We start from the raw sequence: 27,120 nt of genomic DNA on the forward strand, positions 1-27,120 counted from the left end.
TTAGGGCAAAAGCCAGACTGCAGTGGTTTGGTAAGTAGGAGGCAGGCAAGTAAAAGACAGGAAGTATTTTTTCTGGATAATAGTAAGGAGAGCTCTTAGGTATTTGTTTACTTTTGCCCCCTTTCTATCTGAAAATTTATAAATTTGAAATTTATTCCATAACCTCTTAACTATTCTATGGCAAATATTACAAAAACCTTATCACAAATGACTGCTGAAATGAATGAATTCAGTATTCCAGTAAGAGATTTCCTGCTTAGTATTTTTTGTAAAGAATATTTATAGTTTTATAGTAAAGGGGAAAGCCTTAAATTGCAAGACAATTTTTCAGCAGTATGTACAACATACTTTTTATTTCCATGGAATGGAATCAAACATAGACTGAGACTTCAGAGTATACAGTAGAAATCAGTAAATTCCAGGGATGGAGTAGGAAAACAACAAAGAAATGACGCCTAAACACACAAAACCCTTCACTGGGATCTGCTGACTGCAGCCTGAACCAGGGCTGGATCACACCACGGAGACATGTTCCAGGACAGCAGGAAAGGAAGTGGGGTGAGGGCAGGCAAGGGTCCACACTGGGGTGTGGGTTTAGTACCAGATAAACTGCTCTTGGTATTTACATACAAAATTAGTTGGTTCTATTTCTTAGAAATATACACGGAAAGAAAGGAAGATTTGATCATTGCTTTATGAATCTGTCACTTTGCAATATTGACATCATCAGAAATAGGGGCAATTCACTCAGATTCAAATTTCAGTAGCAGGAAATAATATCAAAAAATCATCACTTGCCGGACGCAGTGGCTCACACCTGTAATCCTAGCACTCTGGGAGGCTGAGGCGGGCGGATTGCTCAAGGTCAGGAGTTCGAAACCAGCCTAAGCAAGAGCAAGACCCCGTCTCTACTATAAATAGAAAGAAATTAATTGGCCAACTAATATATATATATATATATAAATTAGCCGGGCATAGTGGTGCATGCCTGCAGTCCCAGCTACTTGGGAGGCTGAGGTAGGAGGATTGCTTGAGCCCAGGAGTTTGAGGTTGCTGTGAGCTAGGCTGATGCCACGGCACTCACTCTAGCCCGGGCAACAAGCAAGACTCTGGCTCAAAAAAAAAAAAAAAAAAAAAAAAAGATCAGCACTGGCCCTCAACACAAAACCTCTACCCCACCCAATACTCCCTCCCTGTCCCAACCCCAAATAACCACTGCCTGGGGGCTGCCACTTCACTGCTGTTGTCTGCCATACATACCCCTAGAGTGTCATGCCACCCTCCGTAAGGCTGGCACTGCAGGCTTAAACAGCTGGCTGAGAGAAGCAGGAGTGAAACATGCCAAAGACTCTGAGCTGTAAATCTTTCCCCACGTTCCTCTTATACCATAAACTTCTTTTTAAGGATCTGGTCTTTCAATATGAGTGATAAATAGCTTTTTAGAAAAAGAAAAAAAAAATCCTTAAAAACCAAGGAGAGACCGGATGCAGTGGCTCACGCCTGTAATACTAGTACTCTGAGAGGATGAGGCAGGAGGATCGTTTGAGCTCAGGAGTTCAAGACCAGCCTGAGCAAGAGCAAGACCCTGTCTCTACCAAAAATAGAAAAAATTAGCCAGGCATCATGGCACATGCCTGTAGTCCCAGCTACTCGGAAAGCTGAGGCAGGAGGATCGCTTGAGCCCAGGAGTTTGAGATTGCTAAAGCTACACTAATGCCATGGCACTCTAGCCTGGACAACAGAGTGAGACCCTGCCTCAAAAAAACCAAAACAACGCCTGTAATCCTAGCACTCTAGGAGGCTGAGAAGGGCAGATTGCTCGAGGTCAGGAGTTCAAAACCAGCCTGAGCAAGAGCGAGACGCCGTCTCTAGTAAAAATAGAAATTGATTGGCCAATTAAAAATATATAGAAAAAAAATTAGCCAGGCACAGTGGCATATGCCTGAAGTCCCAGCTACTTGGGAGGCTGAGGCAGTAGGACTGCTTGAGCCCAGGAGTTTGAGGTTGCTGTGAGCTAGGCTGATGCCACGGCACTCACTCTAGCCTGGGCAACACAGTGAGACTCTGTCTCAAAAAACAACAACAATCACGCCTGTAATCCTAGTACTCTGGGAGGCCAAGGTAGGTGGATTGCTAGAGGTCAGGAGTTTGAAACCAGCCTGAGCAAGAGCGAGACCCTGTCTCTACTATAAATAAAAAGAAATTAATTGGCCAACTGATATATGTAGAAAAAATTAGCTGGGCATGGTGGCACATGCCTGTAGTCCCAGCTACTTCAGAGGCTGAGGAGGCAGGAGGATGGCTTGAGCCTAGGAGTTTGAGGTTGCTGTGAGCAAGGCTGACACCATGGCACTCTAGTCTGGGCAACACAATGAGACTCTGTCTCAAAAAACAACAACAACCAAAAACTATGAGGGATAATTCTAATTACTCCAATCCAGTTGTCTTCTTTCACAGATTCACAAAGTCTATCAAACGGAGGTGACAGTGGACCGGGAGGAGAAGCCTGGGAGGGACAGGCATCCTCCAGGAATATGCAGGGCAGGGCTGGAGGACCTGGTGGGGTGGGCAAGACACTATGTGCTCAGAGGTCTACCCAGCCAGCCGTTTGTCGTTCACAGAAAAAGCTGCCAAGTTCAGGTGTTTTGGTTTAAAAATTCCTGGTGGGGACACGGAATTCCTGAAGGGAATACATTAAAAAAAAAAAAATGGTGGAAATGGGGAAGGAGAACAAGAGCTGCAGTCCAAGAGCTTCTCCATGAAAATATAAATTTTTAAAAAAGGGAGAAAGAGAAAATAAAGAGTCTCTTAAATGGTTCTGAGGGTTCTAATGATGGAACTGAAAGGAGGATAAGACGAACGAGACAGTTTTTATTGCTGGCCTCCATCGGAATTTCTCCCTGCTTTGGGGCTCTTCAGGCTGCAGCTCCGAGCTCTGAGTCCAAGCTGGAGTCAGAGCCCACATCGAAGGCAGAGAAAGTGCTGCCCGTGGCGTTGGTGTAGAGGCTGTTGTCTGAGGAGGGGTAGTTGGTCTGCAGTTGGGCACTTGACCTCGCCTTCTCCAGTACACAGACTTGCTGGTCCTGAAGAGCATTCTGCTTCTCGAAGTCGTCAATATCTTGCTGGTGTGTGTGGCTTTTCCTTGGCATATATTGAATGTACTCTGTGGCTGTCTAGGATTTGGGCCCAGGATGCCTTCTCTCCTTCCAGTGATGGGACTGAGTCCCACAAACTGTGAAAGCTGTCTTTAATGTAGTCCCTACATTTTTGTACCAGTGTATTATGATGAGCCCATTTGTCAGCTGCAGATTGAAACCTTGGTTGCTCTCCACCTCAATGTCATGGTTATCGCTCATTATTGCTCATTTCCTACGGCCCAGGGAGCTGCCACTGTGGCTGCTGGGAAGGGAAGGGGGGGAGGGGAGGAGGAAGTCACCAACAACAAGCCAAGTCCCGCAGCGCGCGCGCACACACACACAACATGGGTAAGAACCACCTCCTACCCTGCTTACTGAAGTATTAACCAATCAACATCAACAGCCTACTTCTACCAAATAGTTTGTTGACAAGTTCCCTTAGACCTTTAATGATGCTCAAATACAAAATGACTTTGAGTAAAATGTTTCTTCATCTGAGTATACATTCAGTCCAAACAGTGATGCAAAATGTGACTGACAAGTCAGATTTAAAACTGATTTGAAAAGTTTAGCATAATTCATGGCATATCTAATGGACCATGTATTAGAAATTTGACAATTTAAACAAAAACAGGTTTGGATTAAACATGTGGGAAACTAGTGTTGAGTCAAAACATCCTTTCATTATTACATACTGATTATATAGACCACCCTTGGTGTCTTCTGTATTGCTTGTTGCGGTCCTCACAATAGACAAGGACCCTTATAAAATAACCTCAGCTCACTTATCGTTCCCAAAAATCAAAAATAAACACAATTTCACAATACATGAGAAATTAGACAAATATTACCCACCACGAAATATATAAAACATAACCTTCAAAACGAAGACCATTAAAAATATAATCCCAAACACTACAGCTGCCTGTGAGCATAAAATCATTTTTTAGTTACTTAACTATGATACAAAATCTAACTTAAAATAATTTTGGACCAAAATAATTCTACTACTTTAGTACCTCTTCCAATTACACATTTTTTTCCACTTACAGGGTTCACAGATTATTTGTTGAATAAACAGGCTTATTTTTGTACTTTAGGTAAAGTGAAGTAAAACCAACTCAGCTCTGCTCTTAAATTGTGTTCATTACGCAAAATACCAATAGTAGTTATTCTAAAATTAGTCAATTCTCACATACCCACTTAGAAGATAGAATTCATCTATTCCTTCTCCTCCTTTCAGCTAGCTTTCTCTGACACATTGAAATGCTTTAAAAAAAGCATTCCAGATCTAACAACCTTTATTTCTTTCATTGAACTCAATGGTGAGACCAGAGCATGAGTAGGAGCTAAACAGATGAAGAGTGAAACAACCTATAGGGAGAGGGAGGAAAGGCTTAGCTAATCCAGCAACTGAAAAGACAGGCAAAGCCAGGGGGAACAAAGTGAGTCATTAGGTGCACAGAGATAAGAACACTCAGAGCCCCAAGTACAGGTTAGGGATTTGGGATTTCAAAGAACAGAGTTGAAAATCAAATCTGGGCCAGGCACGGTGGCTCACGCCTGTAATCCTAGCACTCTGGGAAGCTGAGGCAGGAGGATTGCTTGAGCTCAGGAGTTCGGAGACCAACCTGAGCAAGAGCGAGACCCCTTATCTATTTAAAAAAAGAAAGAAAAGAAAAGAAAAGAAAAGAAAAGAAAAGAAAAGAAAAGAAAAGAAAAGAAAAGAAAAGAAAAGAAAAGAAAAGAAAAGAAAAGAAAAGAAAAGAAAAGAAAAGAAAAGAAAAGAAAAGAAAAGAAAAGAAAAGAAAAGAAAATCTGCATAACATAATTCTGGTAACCATTTAACTAAACATTCAAACTAGCAATCTTAGGAAGATCTCTATTTCTTACTGCTTTGGGACACTCCCTTAACACTAGATGGTTAAAAAGCATAAATTTTAAACACTGCAAGTCTTTAAAATAACAATTTTGCAAATTTCAGAAATTTCTCAAGTAAAACAATTTTCCTAACCTCCATTCAGTACTTTACTTGAAAAACAGTATTTTAAAATTAGCTAGGCATGATGGTGTCCTCCTATAGTCCCAGTTACTTGGGAAGCTAAAGCAGGAGGATCGCTTGAGCCCAGAAATTAGAGGCTGCTGTAAGCTAGGCTATGCCATTGCACTCTAACCCTGGGGAGGGAGCAAGACTCAAAGGAAAAAAAATAGTATTTTAATACTCCATAGATGAAGCAGAATTATCCTAATCATATAAACAGTGTACCTAGCAAGGAAAGAAAGATGCACAAACACATCAAACTACATAATTTGAAAGAACACTAAGAAAATTAAAATGAAATATCCATATTGGAAAGACAGTTGAGACTCCTATTTCTAAAATTGAGAAAACCTGAGTTTTATATAAATCTGGATCAAAGGTGATAATTATACAGGCTAACATAGGTAAGCATGCTGGCAGCTGTCAAATTTTGAAATCCAAAGCAAAGGGCAGAAGTGCAAGCAAATTTCAAAATACGCACTCTTAACATGTCCTGCAACCAAGACCTCGAAAAGTGTACCTATACTTTGGGAAGAGATTAACTTAAACTTTTCTTTTTTTTAAATTCACTTTTATGTTACAGAGACAATGAAGTTTATTCTTTTTTTTTTTTTTTTAGACAGAGTCTCGCTTTGTTGCCCAGGCTAGAGTGAGTGCCGTGGCGTCAGCCTAGCTCACAGCAACCTCAAACTTCTGGGCTCAAGCGATCCTTCTGTCTCAGCCTCCCAAGTAGCTGGGACTACAGGCATGTGCCACCATGCCCGGCTAATTTTTTCTCTATATATTAGTTGGCCAATTAGTTTCTTTCCATTTATAGTAGAGACGGGTCTCGCTCTTGCTCAGGCTGGTTTCGAACTCCTGACCTCGAGCAATCCGCCCGCCTCGGCCTCCCAGAGAGCTAGGATTACAGGCGTGAGCCACCCCGCCCGGCCTGAAGTTTATTCTTAATCCCCAACACACTTAAGTTTCAAATTTTAAACAGAGATGGAGTATATAACTGATCAAGAATGAGACCTGAGCCAGGCGTGGTGGCTCACGCCTGTAATCCTAGCACTCTGGGGGGCTGAGGTGGGCAGATTGCTCGAGGTCAGGAGTTCAAAACTAGCCTGAGCAAGACCCCGTCTCTGCTAAAAATAGAAAGAAATTAATTGACCAACTAAAAATATATACATATACAAAAAATTAGGCCGGGCGCTGTGGCTCACGCCTGTAATCCTAGCTCTTGGGAGGCCGAGGCGGGCGGATTGCTCAAGGTCAGGAGTTCAAAACCAGCCTGAGCAAGAGCGAGACCCCGTCTCTACTATAAATAGAAAGAAATTAATTGGCCAACTGATATATATATAAAAAATTAGCCGGGCATGGTGGCGCATGCCTGTAGTCCCAGCTACCCGGGAGGCTGAGGCAGAAGGATCACTCGAGCCCAGGAGTTTGAGGTTGCTGTGAGCTAGGCTGACGCCACGGCACTCACTCTAGCCTGGGCAACAAAGTGAGACTCTGTCTCAAAAAAAAAAAAAAAAAAAAAAAAAAATTAGCCGGGCATGGTGGTGCATGCCTGTAGTCCCAGCTATTTGGGAGGCTGAGGCAGGAGGATCACTTGAGCCAGGAGATTGAGGTTGCTGTGAGCTAGGCTGACGCCACGGCACTCACTCTAGCTTGGGCAACAACAAAGTGAGACTCTGTCTCAAAAAAAAAAAATGAATGAGACCTGGAGCTCACTTTTAGAAATTTTATGTTGACTACTTGCTCTGCTTTTTATCAATTTACTAATTTAGAGACACTTCTTGGTGTGAAAATAACTACAAGATGAGGACACTGTTACTCATTGAAATCCCGCCTTAAGAATCAACTCAGTGACATGTTTATATTAAACCTAAACTGCAAGCTACTGTCACTGAACATTTCTTGATTTTGAGCAAACTCTGGGGTCTTCTACAAGTGAAGGCCTCTAGGTGATCCTAGATGGAGAGCTACCACCATCATCTGTCTTTAAAAAAAAAAAAAAAAAAAAAAAAGGCCAGGAGTGGTGGCTCACACCTTTAATCCTAGCACTCTGGGAGGCTAAGGCAAGCACATCATTTGAGCTCAAGACCAGCCTGAGCAAGAGCAAGACCCCAGTCTCTACTTAAAACATATAAAGAAATTAGCTGGACAAAAAAAAAAAAAAATTATACACACACACACACATACATATATATATATAAATAAAAAATTATCCGGGCATGGTGGCGCATGCCTGTAGTCCCAGCTACTTGGGAGGCTAAGGCAGGAAGATCGCTTAAGCCCAGGAGTTTGAGGCTGCTGTGAACTAGGCTAATGCCACGGCACTCTAGCCCCGGGCAACAGAGTGAGACTTGGTCTCAAAAAAAAAGTCTCCTAAAAATTGCATATCTGTAAATGGTTTCAGAGTTGGAATCTGCTATATTTTCTACATTTATGACAAAACATGGATCTTAATTCATTCTGGTAATTACAATTTACTAAAAACTCCCAAGGCAAATGATGAATTCATCTCGGAGGAGGTAAATAACATACTCCTCGTCTTCCTGAAATTAGGTTTTTTCTCTTCTGCCGATCCTGTATAGTGTCACTAGAATTAGTCTTTCCCCAATATGTCACTCTCTTGCTCATAAAATCTTTATCCTGATGGTAAGATAAATGGCAAATTTCTTAGCATATCTGCTTTCCACAATAGTACCCTAACATCTCTTTCCATTTGTCTCCCACAAAAACATCCCACTATACAGCTTATGTTCCAGCCACATCAGAACCACTTGTACTTATTCCACCTGCAATAACTTTCCCAACTTTCCCTATTTCTAAGTTACATTACTTTTAGCTCCACCAACCCTGTTCAAATATACATTTTCTGTATGAAGTTTTCCACTAACACTCTAAATCTACCGTCAGAAATACTCCTTAACCTCTGCCTCTACCCAAATTATTTTTTCAATTTATCAGAGCATAACTTATGGAAAAATTGTGGGTACATGTATACCAACCCCACCAGACCCCTTAAGGTATTGAGAGCAAAAACCACCCTAATTCATCTTTACAATCCAAAAGGCCAAGACTTGGTAGATATTCAATGTCTACTGGCTGAAATGAGATACAGGTACACCAAATGAAAGCAGTGACTACTCAAATTCAGGAGAACTATACAACTTCAAAATGTCTAAAATGTAGCTCATCACCATCCGACTGTCACGTCCACCCCATTCCCCTCCACAAATACTTCTCTATGTTCTCCAACTTAGCAAATCGTCACCCACCCATCTATCCAAACTTGAGAATTATCTTGATTCCTCCATCTCATTACCTAACCATCTAATCAATCATCAGCTTCTGTCTATCACCCATCTTTCCTCAAATTTTTCCACTTCTTTCCATCTTTTATGCAATTACAATTACACAGTTGGGGACTGGTTCCAGAACCACCACACATGGATGCGAAAATCCAAGGATACTCAAAAGTTCCTGATACAGGCCATGTAGGGTGGCTCACACCTATAATCCTAGTACTCTGGGAGGCTGAGACAGGAGGACTGCTTGAGCTCAGGAGTTTGAGACCAGCCTAAGCAAGAGTGAGACCCCGTCTCTACTAAAAATAGAAAGAAATTAGCCAGACAACTAAAAATATATAAAAAAAAAAAAATTAGCTAGGTATGGTAGCACATGCCTGTAGTCCCAGCTACTCGGGAGGCTGAAGGAGGAGGATCGCTTGAGCCCAGGATTTCGAGGTTGTTGGGAGCTAGGCTAACGCCACCACACCCTACCCCAGGCAACAAAATGAGACTGTCTAAAAAAAGTCCCTGATACAAAATGGGATAGTGTTTGCATATAACCTACACACATCCTCCAGTATACCTTAAATCATCTCTAGATACTTACAATAGCTAATACAATGTAAACGCTATGTGAATAGTTGTTATAGTGTATTGTTTAGGGGAAGAAAAGTGAAAAAATAAAAAGCCTATACACGTTCAGTACAGATGGTAATAATCCTTGTTTTTTTCCACATATTTTTGATCTGTGGTTGGCTGTACCTGTGAACGCGGAACCTACAAATATACAGAGCCAACTTTATGGTACCTTCTTAATCTGTTACCATACTCTTTTTTTTTTTTGAGACAGAGTCTCACTTTTTTTATTTGAGACAGAGTCTTGCTTTGTTGCCCAGGCTAGAGTGAGTGCCATGGCGTCAGCCTTGATCACAGCAACCTCAACCTCCTGGGCTCAAGCAATCCTGCTGCCTCAGCCTCTCAAGTAGCTGGGACTATAGGCATGCGCCACCATGCCCAGCTAATTTTTTTCTATATATATATATATATATATATATATATGTTAGTTGGCCAATTAATTTCTATTTTTAGTAGAGCCGGGGTATCGCTCTTGTTCAGGTTGGTTTCGAACTCCTGAGCTTGAGCAATCCACCCGCCTGGGCCTCCCAGAGTGCTAGGATTACAGGCGTGACCAACCGTGCCCGGCCCAGAGTCTCACTTTGTTGCCCAGGCTAGAGTGAGTGCCGTGGCATCAGCCTAGCTCACAGCAACCTCAATCTCCTGGGCTCAAGCAATCCTCCTGCCTCAGCCTCCCAGGTAGCTGGGACTACAGGCATGAGCCACCATGCCTGGCTAATTTTTTCTATATATATTTTTGGTTGGTCAATTAATTTCTTTCTATTTTTAGTAGAGACAGGGTCTTGCTCAGGCTGGCTTTGAACTCTTGACCTCAAGCAATCTGCCCGCCTCGGCCTCCCCAGAGTGTTAGGATTACAGGCGTGACCCACCACGCAAGAGTGAGACCCCATCTCTACTAAAAAATAGAAAGAAATTACCTGGACAACTAAAAATATACAGAAAAAACTAGCTAGACATGGTGGCCCATGCCTATAGTCCCAGCTACTCGGGAGGCTGAGGCAGAAGGATTGCTTGAGCCCAAGGAGTTTGAGGTTGCTGTGAGCGAGGCTGACGCCATGGCACTCTAGCCCAGGCAACAAAGTGAGATGCTGTCTCAAAAAAGTTACAGCCACAGTTTGTGGTAAATGCTTAAGATGGCAAGGCATTAAAATTCTGGGTGGAAGACATGGACAGAATCATGTTCTAACATCAGGTTCAGTACTACCCGAGGTTTCAGGCATCCACTGAGGTCTTGTAATGTGTCCCCTGATGATATGGAGATGAGGGGGTGCATTACTATACATCCATCAAAAAAACAAAACAAAAAACCTACCACTGCTTTCCTTTTAGTATACATAGCAGTAAAGCTTAAAACAATTAACACTTAATGAGCACATATTATGCAACAGCAAGCACTGTCCCAAGCATGTGATAAAGAAAATTCTCACTTATTCCTAACCACAGCCCTATAAGATGGGTGAGGAGGTTGAGACAGGTTAAGCGATTGGCCCAAGATTCAGTTAATATAATTCAGGTCTGGGGTCTGAAGTCTAGTAGTCTCCAAAGCCACTTACTTTTTTTTCCAGTAGTTTTCATTTTACTATTGCTCTCTCAACAAAATTACTCTTAATTGCCCTTTGGGGCATTTATAAAAAAGAATCTACATCTAAAAACAAATTATATCCAAATTGCTCAAAATAGGCTTAACACCTCAATATTTATTCTCTTAAACCTTTTTTGAAAAGTGAGCAATAAAAAATTTCCCATTAAAACTTCAGAAGGTCCCTCTTTGAGTGTCTTGAGGTTGGGTAAAATAAACAAAAAAAAAAAAACTTCAGAAGGGAGTTACCATCTATCATAGAAAAAAAAAATCACAAAGTTCAATGTTTTAAAATTTTTACATTTGATATAATTTGTTTCACTTGCCCATTAATTTCACTAATGTTGGCCACAGTCAAAAGTCAACTTTAGGCCAGGTATGGTGGCTCACACCTGTAATGCTAGCACTCTGGAAGGCTGAGGTGAGCGGATCACTCAAGGCCAGGAGTTCGAAACCAACCTGAGCAAGAGTGAGACCCCATCTCTACTAAAAATAGAAAGAAATTAATTGGCCAACTAAAAATGTATAGAAAAAATTAGCCAGGCATGGTGGCACATGTCTGTAGTCCCAGATACTCAGGAGGCTAAGGCAGAAGGATTGCTTGAGCCCAGGACTTTGAGGTTGCTGTGAGCTACGCTGATGCCAGGGCACTCTAGTTGGGCAACAGACCCAGACTGTATCCAAAAAAAAAAGAAAAGTCAACTTTACAAATCCTCAAAGGAGAAAACTCTAAAATCTGGACAAACACACAAAAGCAGCATGTTTTATTTTTCCATTAATTGTTGGGTGTATGAATTGGCAGAATTACTCCTATGTTGTTTTTGTAAATATACTAGGAAGAAATATTTTACACTCCCACTTGTATCTGCAACATTCTTCCTACTCTTTTTTCCTTTCCTATTTACCACTTAATGTCCCGTCCCTACAAATAACACTTTGCACTAATTTTCAACTGTTTCCATTTTTTCCTTTATGTGGAATAGACTAAAGAAGGGGCAGAAAAGCAAAGTAAAACAAAAAATACAGCCTGAGCAAGAGCGAGACCCCGTCTCTACTAAAAAACATAGAAAGAAATTAATTGGCCAACTAAAATAATAATAATAATAATAATAATGCCAAAAAGCAACCAAGTAAAAAACCCTTTTCTCCCTCCCTACCATCCAATCACTGGACATGCCAATACATCTCCTACCTCTGCAACAGAACATGTTGTTGGAAAGAAACACCTATATTGTACAGGTTTACAACTTAACAAAAATCATTTTATCTCACTATCAACCACAGATAACTTTCTTAAAAGTTATTTTAATAAAGTTATTTTAACGAATTCACAAGGCCTTGAGAATAAATAATTGCGAGAGAAGTTTACGCACTTTAGTAACTGTTTTGCAATTTAACACTTCAGGTCAGTAATACTCCACTAGATCAAGAAGCTATATCTCAAAGACTGCAAAAGCAGACTAATGTAAAGGTTCATGACTACAAAAGCAAATATAGTATCATCACAGGTTTAAGATCTGAAAAAGAGCTGGTCTTCAACCAAAATGTTCTGATTAGGATGATAAATCACTAATATACATTGGTGTTTTAAGAAAGTAAAACTGACATTTAAAAAATCTTCACTACTTCTCTCTACTGTATACATTAATCTAGTGGTCAAAATGCAGATATACTTTATACACTATCTGCCCTGTGCCTCTGAAACAAAAAACACAAACAAACAAACAAATGAACAAAAAAAAAACACAAGCAAAAAACCCAGGGCCACTGTACCAAGACCAGAAAGATCTTTATCCTACATAAACCAAATCCTAAAACTGTTACCCATCTTTCCAGAATATACTCTTTACACCCATATACCATTAAGTGTTTACAAAGCAGTGACAGAACATGTTCACCAAATAATGAAGGCAACAGATTAGCCTCATCAATTCCATCACTCAGATTATCAGAAAAAGGCTCAAGAAGTATTTCTGGGACTTATCTGATATTTCTCGTCTTCTGGTCAATAATTTTGCCAAAACAATTTTACAAATGGCTTTTATGATCTTTTGTGGTGGGAGGAGATACAGGACAAAAAGTCAAAATTATCAAATCATTTGTTTTTCCCTAACCATACCAAACTGAATAAAATTTTCAACATATCAAATGCAAATTTTGAAACAGAAACATAAAGGTGCAAAGGCGAAAAATAAATCTTTCCCTCTCTATCTCAACATATAAAACTTGAGCTTAATTCCAGCTATCTGAATCAAACTGGAAATTCTTTAGAGTAATATTTGAGTATTAAACAATTAAGTCATTTACATTTTGCATCAGTGCCTAACCTTAGAAATTCAGAAGTTGGGATTTAAATACCAATTTGTTTTGTAACATTTTAGCATATCAACTCACTGGATTTCAGTTTTCTTTCCTATAAAGCTGACACACTAAAACATACCTGGTAGGTATACTTACACTACAAATTTTGCAAGCCTGAATTACTTTTCCAAAAAAATTTCAGGAGTCTAGAATTTTGGGCTCATTTTGACCAGTTCTAGATAAAAATCATAATCAAGTACCAAGGAATAACTTCTTTTCACATTTATAAAATATCCATGACAACTCAAAAGTTAGTATGTAGAAATTCTAAATTTGAAATTTAAAGTTTTAAAAAGTGAAGTGCCTCCATTAAAAGCTGCATGCAAACTCAACTACACACTGCTGAATGCAATAAAAATTAAGATATGCCCAACTTGAAGTAAGTTCACAGAGGGGCAGCATTTTCTTTATACTCACTTCTCTCCCCAAAACCTCAAACTGGTTATGATTAAAAATTGTACACCAAAGAATTCCTAAAGTAGAATCTTGATGGGGGTGGGGGATCAACCCTCATTACAAATTTCAGAGAAATATCTAATATTTTAAAGACTACTGTCTAGTAATAAGTAAACTTTTAGTACTATGAGTGAATGAATTAATCTCAATGTGGAATTTTTTTTTAAAATATAAAAGCCCACTTGTACATTTAGGACTCATAATTATTCAAAGGTATTTCAAGCAGCAAAACAGCTTTTGCATTTTGAAGTATACAGATCAAATATGGAGAATGCAATAGTACACTTGAACAGAAGTGTTTCGACAACACAGCTCCAAGACTAACCTTCTCAAATCAGAACTCAAAGTATAAAAAAAGTTTTTCCTACAATATTCCAAGTCACTGGCTAACTCAAACGTAAAATCCATTATTACCACATTACACAAAAACTAAAGGCACAGCACCAAAATCCATAGGGCAGTATGTGTCTAAAGATGATCTAAAAAATCCTTTTGAATGACACTTCTTACTAATGTATGAATTTTGAAGAGAAAGACAGCTAAAAAAAAAAATCCCTGGAGACTACAGAAATTTTAAGGAATAGGTACAGATCAAAGTTCACGCATAAACAATGTTACAAGCTTTAGGCAGAAGGACTGCAAGATTCCTACCTCTCAATTTTTTCAGATTAACTTAAACTCATGACATTTTTCTTACAAAAGCAAAGAATTTACAGCACTTGCTATATCCTCCCATTTTCACCCTGTGAAATGAAGCCTACTTAGAAACATGCTCTAAAAGTTCTCTACAAACTCAAAGGTTACATTTAACTCCATTATGCACTCTCACTGGCAGATGGAGGGATGACGTTGAGCCTGAGTTAAAGAGATGCTCCATAGTAAAGGGGAACATCTTGTAGACTGACAGATAGCCAGCCATTCTTCCTCTTCATTATCCTAGCATCTCATACAACTACGATAGCAAAGAGAAGGTCAGTAGCCATTAGGATAACACCGTAAAGTGTAAGAAGGAAAGAGGGGATGATGGAAGAAATCTCCCCAAATTTCTACTGACAAAGAGGCTAGTTCAACAACTGAGTTAAAGAATTCATGGAGTTTTTAAACTGAAATCCTGATCATCAAATGCTTACAAGTGTAAAAAGGCAAAAACACACACAAATACAAAATCTAATGCACATTTTAAACTTCTGTATATAATCAGTGCATGTTTGGAATTCATGACTGGGACTCTTTCAACTTCTAACCTTAATCTTCATACATAACTTCACAAAATCGTCTTTTTCCATCCTTTCCCCCCTCAATGAGAAAGTGACTACAAACTGCAAAGAAAATGCCTCTACTCTCCCAACCTAAAAACCCAGAGTTTCAGACATTTTGGTCTCGCATCAAAAACTGGGAGATGTGAAATGAACTGCGCTCCATATTGATTCCTAAAGCAAATAAGAAAAAAAAAAAAAAAAAAAAAAAAAGGAAAAAAAGAGCTAATAATGGTAGGTAAGAGAAGATAATTGTTAAATTTCACATATAACCCGAAATCCTAGATCTCTCACACAAATAAAATCACAATTTTTTACACCCTATTCCTCAACAGAAAATCTAGTGCAAAGGACAGAAAATCTTCAAAAAAAGTGAAAAGTAGAAGAAATAGAGTAAGTGCAATAAAGAGAAAGGATTCGTAATTCCTTTTTTAACAACAATAAAAAAATTAAATCTAAAACTGTACAAAAACCCTTACAAACAAATGCATTGGCATTTCCCAAATTAAACTGCATGGGACCAACAATAAAGGCCATTTCTATACAGCACCCAGTTACGAGCTCTAATTCCAGAACACATAGATATGACATAGTGTTGCAACGAATGTATTAGAAGGCAAAGAAAATGGTTGGGCTACTGGACGTCTTCGACCAGCTCATTCAAACACCTTCAAAATTAATTAAGAAGCAGAGAAGTAGGAAGAGAGAAAAAAAAATACGGAATAAAAGTGCACCGAGTAGAAAAGATTTAGGGGAATGTGGAAGGCAGGGCTCCCGAACTAACCTGTGCCATCACTGGCCGACGCCGAGAGGGCCGGAGACGAGAGTTTAGGCCGCTTGGCTGAAGGCGGCCCCGGTTCCACCACATTCTCGGCCATTTTTAATTCTTTCGGAGATACAAGCAAGGAAAACGAGAATCCTCAGGAAATCTCTTCTTCGGCCCGGGGTCCCCGCCCCGCTCCCAGGGGTGGGCTTGGGGGGCCCCGCCGGCACCAGAGCGGGTGGGGGAAGTTCCTTTTTCTCTTCTCCGGGTCGCAGTGGTTGGAGAAGGATGCGGACTCGATAGAAAAAGGTAGGGGCAAGTGCGAGAGGCCGGGCCTGGGCCCAAACCCAGAGGGCACAGGAACACTAATCCACCGAGCGCGTCCGCTGCGGCGAATTCCGGAGAACTCGCGGCTCTAGAGGCGCAGTCCCCGGCCCGCCACGGCCGGCCCGTGCCCAGCCGAGGTCTCTCGGAGCTCCGCCGCCGCCATCAGCCTCTTCCTCCTCGGCGCTGTCCTCCTCCTTCTCATCGCCACAAGGAGGCGGAGGCGAAAAGGGGGGAGAGGAGGAGGCGACGAGAGGCACTCACCTCCTCCCGGTGCCCCCTCCCGGGCCTGCGCCCCCACCCTCCGAGCCCTCCTCCTGCCGCCGCGCTCCGCGCCGCCGCAGCACCGGCCCCTAATGGCCGCAAAGCGCTCACCCGAGCCGAGAGCCAGGCTGGCGCCGCCGCCTCACATCGCGCGGCGGCCGGTGGAGGCGCGGCGAGGACGCCGGGCGCAGAGCTGGCCGGCCGAAGAGGCCAAGGGGGCCGGACCGAGCAACGCTGCCCGCCCGCGCCGACGCCGAGCCCACCGAGGCCCCGCTTCGGCGGCGGCGCAGGCGGCCTCTCCTCGCGCGGCGCTCTCTTCCTTCGCCCTCCTCTCCCGCGGAAAATAAATTAATTCGGCCGCTGCTACAGCCCCCACCCTCGGCGGCCAGGTGCCGGGAGCGCCCGCCCCCCGGGGCTCCGCTCGGGGCCGCCCTCGGCGGCGGGCGAAGGCGCCGCGGGGCGCGGGGTTATGTAATGATCCCCCCTAGGCGTCGACGCCGGCCTGGCTCCTGGGCCGCGGTGGGGGTGTGTGCGGGCGGGAGGGGCTGGGGGTCGCCTCAGCCCGTGCGCCCGGGGCCCCCAGCCACTGTCTCGGCCCCTGGCGCCTCTCTACGACCCGGCTCCCCTCCGCACTCTCTCGTTCTCGCAGTTCGCACTCAGCCTGGCGTCCCGCTTGCCTACTCTCACCCGCTCCCTCTCGCCCTCTCTCCCCCCGAGCCTAGCACACAAACAAGATGGCGGCTGTTGTTTCTTCCCTCTGCCGAATCCTCCTTACAGGCTAGCGGTAGCAGCGGCGGCCGGAAATGAGCCAAGGGGGGGCGAAAAAAAGGGGAGGGGCTGGGCCTCCGGAGGGAGGCGGCGAGGGGGCGTGGCCTAGGCCGGAGCGGCTCACACAATGGGGGAAGAAGGGCGGGGGCGGGGCCAGTTCCAATCACGGGACCCGCCCAAGGCCCCAACGCGGTTGGAGCTTCCGCAAACTCCCCTAGCGTCACCCGGTGGCTCCCTTTAAAGGGGAGGATTTTAAGGGGAGATCGGGGTTGGATTCTGTCTATTTTCAGTCGGTGGACACTTACGGGGGAAGGTACCTGGGCTGGGTCTCTGCGTAGGGGACTGGTGGGAACCGAGGTGACGGAACCCAGGAGGTTCGCGGAGCAAGGCGCCCAGTCACCGCGCAGGTGGCCAAATGAGAGCAGCAGTGAGGACCGCCCTGCTTCCCAGGGCCTCGGGCGGCTGGTCCTCCAAACCCCTGTTGAATCCAACAGGCAGCGGGGTGTCCCCACCGCCAGCTATTCCGGCCCAGAAACCCAGTGCACCCTCACTCTTTTCCATCGCCTTGTGTCTGAGGGAGCGGTTCACATCCAAAAATCACGTTGATTACGAGTTGTTTCCATTTTCTCTGATTGTTCCAGTTTTTTTGACAAGCATATCAGAAAACAAAAATCACAGCAGTGAGAAGATGTTTTAGGACCAGAACCAAATTCATTTCTTGCCCACCACCTGTCCACAAGCCCCTACCAGGTAGCACACTCACCAAAGGAGCCTGGAATTATTTTTCTGAAGACGCCTGGGACCTGAACACATTTTAGGGTATATATATTTTTTTACCCATTCCCAGTAGATCAGCTTACTTTAGGCAGGGCTTTAAAGATAATGCAATTATGAAAAAAAGCAAAAATGTAATGCGCTAAACGTAATGTAAGATTAAAAAAACCAAAAATGTAAGGATAGGGGTAAATGCTGGGATATAAAGTCCAGAGTGTGTGACTACATAACTTTGCAGTGGAAGGCTGAGATATGCTTTCATGTTCCTACATATTACAGGAGTCCCCTATGTTTGGCCTCGGGTAAACTGGTGCTGGAGGAGGATGCAGGGTTCTAAGTGGCCCCCAAACCAGTATCTGCCAAGACGGTTAAAAGCTTTTTTTCTTATTTCATAGCGCTTGCTCCTCAGTTGGTGTTTGCACATTGTGGGTTTACTTTGGTTTTTGTTATTGTTTTCTAAATGAATGGTGGAGAGAATAAGTAACTTAAGAACTTAAGAGTAAAGATCTTAATGAGGCAATTCTAATTTCCCAGAAGGATGAATTCTGTCTGTGATGTTCAGACCTACTTCACCCAAACTGCAGTAGAAAAGCAAGCAAAAAGAATCACAAAATGAAAAGGAAAAAGAAAAACAACAACAACAAAAAGAAAGAGAGAGAGAGACAGAAAAAAAAACTCACTCATGCATGTTATCCTAGCACTCTAGGAGGCCGAGGTGGGAGGATTGCTCGAGGTCAGGAGTTCAAAACCAGCCTGAGCAAGAGTGAGACCTCGTCTCTACTATAAATATAAAGAAATTAATTGGCCAACTAATATATATATATAGAAAAAATTAGCTGGGCATGGTGGCACATGCCTGTAGTCCCAGCTACTCAGGAGGCTGAAGCAGTAGGATCGCTTAAAACCAGGAGGTTGAGGTTGCTGTGAGCTAGGCTGACGCCATGGCACTCATTCTAGCCTGGGCAACAAAGCGAGATTCTGTCTCAAAAAAAAAAAAAAATTAATTAAAAAATAAATAAAATAAAAATGAATAGATAGATATATACTACCATAGAAAGATATCCATTTATTGCTAAGAAGAAAAAGGAAATGGTAGAAGAGTCAGGTGCAGTGGCTTAAGCCTATAGTCCCAGGCTTGAGAGGCTGAAGTGGGAGGATCGCCTGAGCCCGGGAGTTCAAGATCAGCCTGAGCAACATAGAGAGACCCCGTCTCAAAAAAAGAGTGTAAAATAAAAAAAGGAAATTGTAGAATAGCTGGTATGGAATAGCTCTATTTTTATAGATATAAGTATTAATAATAATGGGATAGAAGCTGAGGGAATATATACCAAACTGAAACTGTTAATAGTGTTGGGATGATAGAAGGGTTAAGGAGAGCTTTCATTGTACATTATTAATTTTTGTGATAGGCCAGGCAGGGTGGCTCACGCCTGTAGTCTTAGCTCTCTGGGAGGCCGAGGCGGGCGGATCGTGTTAGCTCCGGAGTTCAAAACCAACCTGAGCAAGAGCGAGACCCCGTCTCTACTATAAATAGAAAGAAATTAATTGGCCAACTAATATATATAGAAAATATTAGCCGGGCATGGTGGTGCATGCCGTAGTCCCAGCTACTCGGGAGGCTGAGGCAGCAGGATTGCTTGAGCCCAGGAGTTTGAGGTTGCTGTGAGCTAGGCTGACGCCACGGCACTCACTCTAGCCTGGGCAACAAAGCGAGACTCTGTCTCAAAAAAAAAAAAAAAAAAAAAAAAATTTGTGATGTTTCAAATCAGAACCAAAAAGGATTTTTTTTAATTAAAAAAACCTTCAGGCCGGGCGCGGTGGCTCACGCCTGTAATCCTAGCTCTCTGGGAGGCCGAGGCGGGCGGATCGTTTGAGTTCAGGAGTTCGAAACCAACCTGAGCAAGAGCGAGACCCTGTCTCTACTATAAATAGAAAGAAATTAATTGGCCAACTAATATATATACAAAAAAATTAGCCGGGCATGGTGGCGCATGCCTGTAGTCCCAGCTACTCGGGAGGCTGAGGCAGAAGGATTGCTCGAGCCCAGGAGTTTGAGGTTGCTGTGAGCCAGGCTGACGCCACGGCACTCACTCTAGCCTGGGCAACAAAAGTGAGACTCTGTCTCAAAAAAAAAAAAAAAAAAAAAAAAAAAAAAACCTTCAGAGGCCAGGCGCGGTGGCTCACGCCTGTAATCCTAGCTCTCTGGGAGGCCGAGGCGGGCGGATTGCTCAAGGTCAGGAGTTCAAAACCAGCCTGAGCAAGAGCGAGACCCCGTCTCTACTATAAATAGAAAGAAATTAATTGGCCAACTGATATATATATAAAAAAATTAGCCGGGCATGGTGGCACATGCCTGTAGTCCCAGCTACTCGGGGGGCTGAGGCAGAAGGATCGCTGGAGCCCAGGAGTTTGAGGTTGCTGTGAGCTAGGCTGACGCCATGGCACTCACTCTAGCCTGGGCAACAAAGTGAGACTCTGTCTCAAAAAAAAAAAAAAAAAAAAAAACCTTCAGGGCCGGGCGTGGTGGCTCATGCCTGTAGTCCTAACACTCTGGGAGGCCGAGGCGGCGGATTGCTCGAGGTCAGGAGTTCAAAACTAGCCTGAGCAAAAGCGAGACCGGTCTCTACTATAAATAGAAAGAAATTAATTGGCCAATTAATATATCTAGGGAAAAAAAAATAGCCGGGCATGGTAGCGCATGCCCGTAGTCCCAGCTACTCTGGAGGCTGAGGCAGGAGGATTGCTTGAGCCCAGGAGTTTGAGGTTGCTTTGAGCTAGGCTGATGCCACAGCACTCACTCTAGCCTAGGCAACAAAGTGAGACTCTGTCTCAAAAACAAACAAACAAAAAGCCTTCTGGCCGGGCATGGTGGCTCATGCCTATAATCCTAGCACTCTGGGAGGCCGAGGTGGGCGGATTGCTCGAGGTTGGGAGTTCGAAACCAGCCTGAGCAAGAGCGAGACCCCGTCTCTACTATAAATAGAAAGAAATTAATTAGTCAACTAATATATATATATAGAAAAAAATTAGCCGGGCATGGTGGTGCATGCCTGTAGTCTCAGCTACTCTGGAGGCTGAGGCAGGATTGCTTGAGCCTAGCAGTTTGAGGTTGCTGTGAGCTAGGCTGACACCATGGCACTCACTCTAGCCTGGGCAAAATAGTGAGACTCTGTCTCAAAAAAAAAACAAAAAAAAAAACCTTCAATGGTTCCTCTTTGCTATTAGGATAAAGTTTCAAATGCAGGAAATGGCTCCTGCCTACCTACCTTATTTCTCTCAACTTCCCTCCTTGCAGCCAAGTGGGATTATTTCTATTCTGCTTGTGTCGTGCTTTCTCTGTCCTTGAGACATTGACCCGTATATTCCTTCCATCTGAAACACTTGCCACCCCCATCCCTTTCCCACCTAATTCCCAATCACTCTCCACAGTTCTTTTTCTGTAAAGCCCTCCCTATCCTCCTGAGTCCTGGTTACAGACTTCTCCTGTGCCCTCCCCTGGCAAGCACTCTGTACCTCTGAATCACCCGCACTGCTTGGGTCCTTTTTGGCTTTTCCTGTTGTCCATCTCTCTCTCCTAACTCCTAATTTAAGACCTGATGCATACTAGGGACTCAACTCAAACTTCTTGAACCAATGAATGTGTGCCATTAATTTATGAATCTAATCTGGCTTGGTGGATCCCCATGTCCTAACCTCATCTATTCTACTACAGCCACAAGGACTTTCTGGCCCTGAAGAGGACATGATCTACCTTACCTCTCCATCAGGGTGCCAGTCAACCTCTCTCTTTTCCAGAATCTCGCATAGCTTGACCTGGATTCTTTATAATTACACCAGAAGAAGAAGTGTTTGTACTCGTCAATGATGTGGGAAACTGGAGCTCTAAAGGAAGTGAAATGTCCTTCATGAAATCCCAAACTGAGGCCAAGGGAAGGCTTGAACTCAGGTCTTCCGATATCATATCCAAGCCTCTTTCTACTTACTCCTTCTTTCAGGCAAGAGGCAGGTCTTAGGCTTCCTGAAGACTGGCACCTCATACAGGAACTTCACAGAATTCATGGCCATTGAATGTTTATTGAATGAATGAGAAAAGGAAAGAGGGAAGTTCTATACATTAACATTCACACACACACTATCTTTTCCATAAAATTAGAACACAAAGTGGCAAACCCACAAAAACAGCCACAGAGCTTGTACCTCTCCATTTCACAAGGTGTGATGTCCCACCATCAGGACAGAAGTGGGCCAGCAGAACCTCAGGTAACCAAGGAACTCACACTCTTTATATCCAAAACTGACCTTTATTAAGCATCTCCTCTGTGCCCAGCACAGGTTGCTGTGAGCTAGGCTGATGCCACGGCACTCTAGCCCAGGCAATAGAGTGAGACTCTGTCTCAAAAATAAATAAATAAATAAATAAATTGGCTCATTTGTATGGTAATGTGGTGGAATATTAAAATATGGTATCAGTATTGTAAATACAAATCTAATTGACTTCAAAATAAAAAAAAAAATGACCTAAAATTTGGTCCTTTATATTCTACAAGGGTGCTCCAAAGGATGGCAAAAGAGACAGATGTGCAAATAGGATTTTTTTTTTATGTTTTGTACCCCCTAAGCTGATGTTGTGTGTGGTAACTATAGCCACTATGTGTGGACCTATCAGACTGTGACTCTACCTAAAGGATCTCAAAATAGCTCTGCTCTCTGCGGCAGGCAAACGTCTGCTCTATTCGGCAGTAGCTCATTCTTTACTATTGTTGCTATGTGACAAACTATTGGCTCTCAGTGTTAATCTAAGCCTGCCAGAGAAGGAGGGTGAGCAGAAGGCTTTGAGAGAGGCGTCTTTCCTAGCATATAATGTAACAAACACATCCTGAGCATTTCTTAGATACCCCCGTGGTAACTGGCCCTGAAGATACAAATACCTGGTTCAGTACAATGAACATTTATTAAGTAACTCCTCTGTGGCAGGCACTGTGCTGGACTCCAGGGATACAAAGATAAATAAAATTCACAGGGTTTCTGCCCTCCTCAGTTGCTCACTATCTAGTGGAAGAGACACACTCATAAATAGGAAACCACAATCTAAGGTACTATAATAGATGCAATGTCAAAGGCCTGGGTGCCATATGGACACTCATAGGGAGTGCTTCAGATGAGTTCAGCTTTGGACATGGTGATGTTCCGTGGGACACCGATGTGGAGATCACCCATGGATAACTGGACCTACAGCTCCACAGGGAAATCAGACTCGGTCTGTACCCTGACGATCTTGCTGTCTAGTGAAAGAGACAGAAAGCTACATACAATAGATCGATTGCAATACTCTGTAGTGAATGTTAACACAGAGGTTCACACAAAGATGATGCTACAACTCCTGTGTCCTTGAAATTCTGATGTTCCTCTAGGACAGGCATCCTCAAACTACGGCCTACGGGCCGTATGTGGCCCGCTGAGGACGTTTATCTGGCCTGCTGGGTGTTTTTGCCGATGCTGCCTGTCCTGCTTAGCAGCCGACTTGTCCCAGGCCCAGAGTGCGCATGTGTGGAATGTGTGCCACACTCTCCAATGGCCCTCCAACGGTCTGAGGGACAGTGAACTGGCCCCCTGTTTAAAAAGTTTGAGGACCCCTGCTCTAGGAGATAGCCTAGGAGCTGAGTCTGAAATGATTCAGAGCAGTTTTCCTAGTAAAAAAGGAGAAGCCTATGTGAAGTAATTGGCCAGCTCCTTGGCTCTGTATCCAGGCACAGGTAAGGAGGGCATGCCCAGGTCGGGCACAGCAAACACCACAAAGCCCAGCACCTGGACAGTGGCCACTGGTGATATACCTTACTAGGGAGCTAAATGTGTAGCTTACCTGGTGACAGAAGATGTTCAGGGGTATTGAGGTCACTAGAGACATACAAAACTGCAAATTTTCCCTGTTCCACAATCCTCCAATCTGATAAGCTCACTTTACATCGGCTGCCAAAACCACAGGATTTCAGGAGCAGGGAGACACAGGAGCCATACCTGCTGTGTCTTCCTACCTGGAGCCTCATGGGAAGTTGATCCTTTATACTACTTCTTTGATTCATCTTGGCATAAGTAAGAGCAATTTCAAATCAAGTCCAAGTCAATATTCTCACCCACTCTTGAACCCTCAGTTAAATTCTGTGCTTTGACACAGCTCAGCTTTCTAGAAAACACACTCTAGAAAGGCCTGATGAAGTCACTGTTGTTGCTGCTATGTATGTAGAAGAACTGGTAAGCGATTGATGAAGTCATTTATTTATTTATCAAAAATTTACTGAAGGCTGAGTACAGTGGTTCACACCTATAATCCTAGCACTGTGGGATGCAAAGGCAGGAGAGTCACTTGAGGCCAGGTGTTCAAGACCAGCCTGAGCAAAAGTGAGACCCTGTCTCTACAAAAAATAGAAAAATTAGCTGGGCATGGTAGCACATGCCAGTAGTCCCAGATACTTAGAAGGCTGAAGCAGGAAGATCGCTTGAGCCCAGGAGTTGGAAGTTGCAGTGAGCTATGATGATGCCACTGCACTCTAGCCCAGGCAACAGAGTAAAATCCTGTCTCAAAAAAAAACACAAAAAAACAGTTATTGAATTGGCAATAACCTCATATGGCAAAGGGTGAATGTATTTAATTTATAGACCTCTTATAAATGGATAAGGAAAAAAATAGGGAAAAAATGGTGACCCCCTCCCAAAACAATAGACAGTTGTAGCTGATAGGGTGAGCTCCAATAATCCCCACCTCCGGATATCCACACCTTTGTGTGATCCCCTCCCCTTGAGTATGAGCAGAATCTGTGACTCACTTCTAACTAATAGAATATGGCAAAGGTGATAGGCTGTCACTTCCAAATTATGTTGTGTTATATAAGACTCCATCTTAGTAGAATGAATCAAGAGATTCTCCTTGCTGAATTAATGAAGTAACCAGCACTTTGTAGAAGCCCACATGGCAACCAACTCTATGTGGTCTCTAGGATCTACATAGGCCTCCAGCCAGCAATAACAAAAATCCAGGGCCCTCAGCCACAGGTAAATGAATTCTGCCAACAATATGATTGAGCTTAGAAGCAGACTCCTCCCCATGTGAGCCTCCAGATGAAAATGCAGCCCAAATGATGCCTTGATTGCAGCCCTGGGAGACCCTGAGCAGCTATGCCTGGACCTGGGTAAGCTATGCCTGGACTCCTGACCCACAGAAATTGTGAGATAATAAATGTATGTATTATTTTAACACTAAATTTGTGATAATTTGTTATGCAGCAATAGCAAATGAATACAACCCTTCAGGAAAGGAAATAAAAATGAGTCTTCTTTTTTCAAAAATGCATATGTATTTATAATTAGGTATTATATTAACATGGTTTAGCACTTTGGGGTTTTTTGTTTTTTGAGACAAAAAACTCTGTTGCCCAGGGTAGAGTGCAGTGTGCTCATCGTAGCTCACTACAACCTCAAACTCCTGGGCTGCAGAAATCCTCCTGCCTCAGCCTCTGTGTAGTTGAGACTATAGGCTCATGCCACCATACCCGGCTAATTTTTATATTGTTAGTAGAGACAAGGTCTCACTCTTGCTCAGGCTGGTCTTGAACTCCTGAGCTCAAGTAATCCTCCTGCCTCAGCCTCCCAGAGTGTGGTTTAACACTTTGAAAGGTAAATTTTTTCTCCCCCTCCTATCCACCAACCACCCAGTCCATCATACCAGCAACAGTCTCTGTTACCAGTTTTTTGCATATGCTTGCAGAGCTGATCCTTGCATATATAAGCAATCAAATTTATACTTAACTTTTCCCTTTTTATTTAAATAGCATTATATATTATATATCCTGTTCTGAACACTTTAAAATGATTTACGTATTTATTTTATTTTTTATTATTTATTTATTTTTTAAAATTAAGACAGAGTTTCACTGTGTTGCCCAGGTTGTACTCCAACTCCTGGGCTCAAGCAATCCTCCCACCTCAGCCTCCCAAGTAGCTGTAAGTACAGGCTTTTGCCACCAATCCTGGCTTTTATTTATTTATTTTTTAGAGCTAGGGTCTCACTATGTTGCCCAGGCTGGCATGCAATGGCTATTCATTGGCATGATCATAGCACACTGCGGCCCTGAACTCCTGGGCTCAAGCAATCCTCCTACCTTATCCTCCCTCTATTTTTCTTTTTAATTGTGAAATACATCATTGTCTTGGTCTGTTCCTGCTGCTGTAACAAAATTCCTTAGACTGGGTAATTTATAAATGACAGAAATTCTGACAGTTCTGGAGGCTAGGAGTCCAAGACCAAGGCCCAGCATTCAGTGTCTGGTGAGGGCCTCCTTGCAGCATGGCAGAAGGGCAAGAAGGGATGAACAGCTAGCTCCCTCACACCTCTTTTATAAGGTTATTAATCCCTGTGTACCATGAGGTATATAAATTAGTGTTCAGAGCAGAACTGCTTCTAGTAGGAAAAGAATGGAACACCTCTTAGATAACACTCCTCACAGCAAAAAAAAAATAAAAAAATAAAATAAAAAAAAAAGAATGGAACACCTCAAGTGTCTTGTCTATAGTAGAGTAGAAAAATTAATTTTGGTTTATTAATACAGTGGAAATCACACAGCAATAAAATAAACAAGTCACAGCTTCATGCGTAACATGGCTAGATTGCGTGAAAAGATTCTTGCGCTAAATCAGCAAATCACAAAAGAAAAGTATGAGTCCTTTTTTACAAAGGTCAAACATGGGTGAAACTAAAGTACTGTACAGTGTCTGAGAGTGCATGCATAGGAGGAAAAACTATTAATAAGGCAAGGTGCTCTGCCCTCATGACCTGACCACCTCCCAGAGGCCCCATCTCCTAACAGCGTCGCCTTCGTGATCGGGTTTCAACATATGAATTTTGGAGGAACATACACATTCCAGCCATAGCCATCAGACACACAGAAGAGTGTATGAAACATGTAAGTACAATTTAAAGACAAAGCCCACATTTATGTTACCATTATCCAGGCCAAGAAATACAATACAGCCAGCATCTTAGCAGCCCAGCCCTAACTGTGTGGCCTCTCCTGTCACATACCCCTTGCTTCTCTGAAGATGTAACCACTATACCGACTCTAGTCATTATTATTCCCTTGCCTTGTGAATGGAGTTTTCCCTCCTATGCACCCTCAGACACTGTACAGTCGTTTCGTTTCACCTGTTTTTGACCTTTATAAAACGGGAATCACACTCTTCTTTCATGACTTACTGATTTAGCTCAAGATTCTTTTTATGCAATCCAGCCATGTTGATCCGTGAAACTGGGACTTGATCATTTTATTACTGTGCAATTTCCACTGTTAATAAACCACAATTTATTTTTCCACTTTACTATGGATAGACATTTGAGGTTTTCCATTTTTTTCTATTAGAAACACTTCTGCTCTGAACACTAATTTACATAATTTCTGGTATACATGGGCAAGTTTTCTTCAAGGACTGTGT

The 27,120-nt window shown here is 42.9% G+C and overlaps 1 protein-coding gene and 1 pseudogene across 2 annotated transcripts in view; both read right to left on the reverse strand.

Annotated features, from left to right (window-relative positions):
• Nucleotides 1–16,676, reverse strand: part of EP300 (EP300 lysine acetyltransferase) — an 87,261-nt gene extending 70,585 nt beyond the window's left edge. For both annotated transcript variants that reach the window (XM_012741780.2, XM_076006970.1), the window contains exon 1: nt 15,532–16,676. In XM_012741780.2, the coding sequence (XP_012597234.1) occupies nt 15,532–15,625 (94 nt within the window). In that variant the 5' untranslated portion in view covers nt 15,626–16,676. The remainder of the gene's footprint in view (nt 1–15,531) is intronic.
• On the reverse strand, nt 1,202–4,805 carry LOC105858565 (protein max pseudogene; annotated as a pseudogene).
• Nucleotides 16,677–27,120: the final 10,444 nt, after the last annotated feature.

This window comes from Microcebus murinus, chromosome 10 (genome assembly GCF_040939455.1).
Source record: "Microcebus murinus isolate Inina chromosome 10, M.murinus_Inina_mat1.0, whole genome shotgun sequence".
NCBI lineage: Eukaryota > Metazoa > Chordata > Mammalia > Primates > Cheirogaleidae > Microcebus > Microcebus murinus.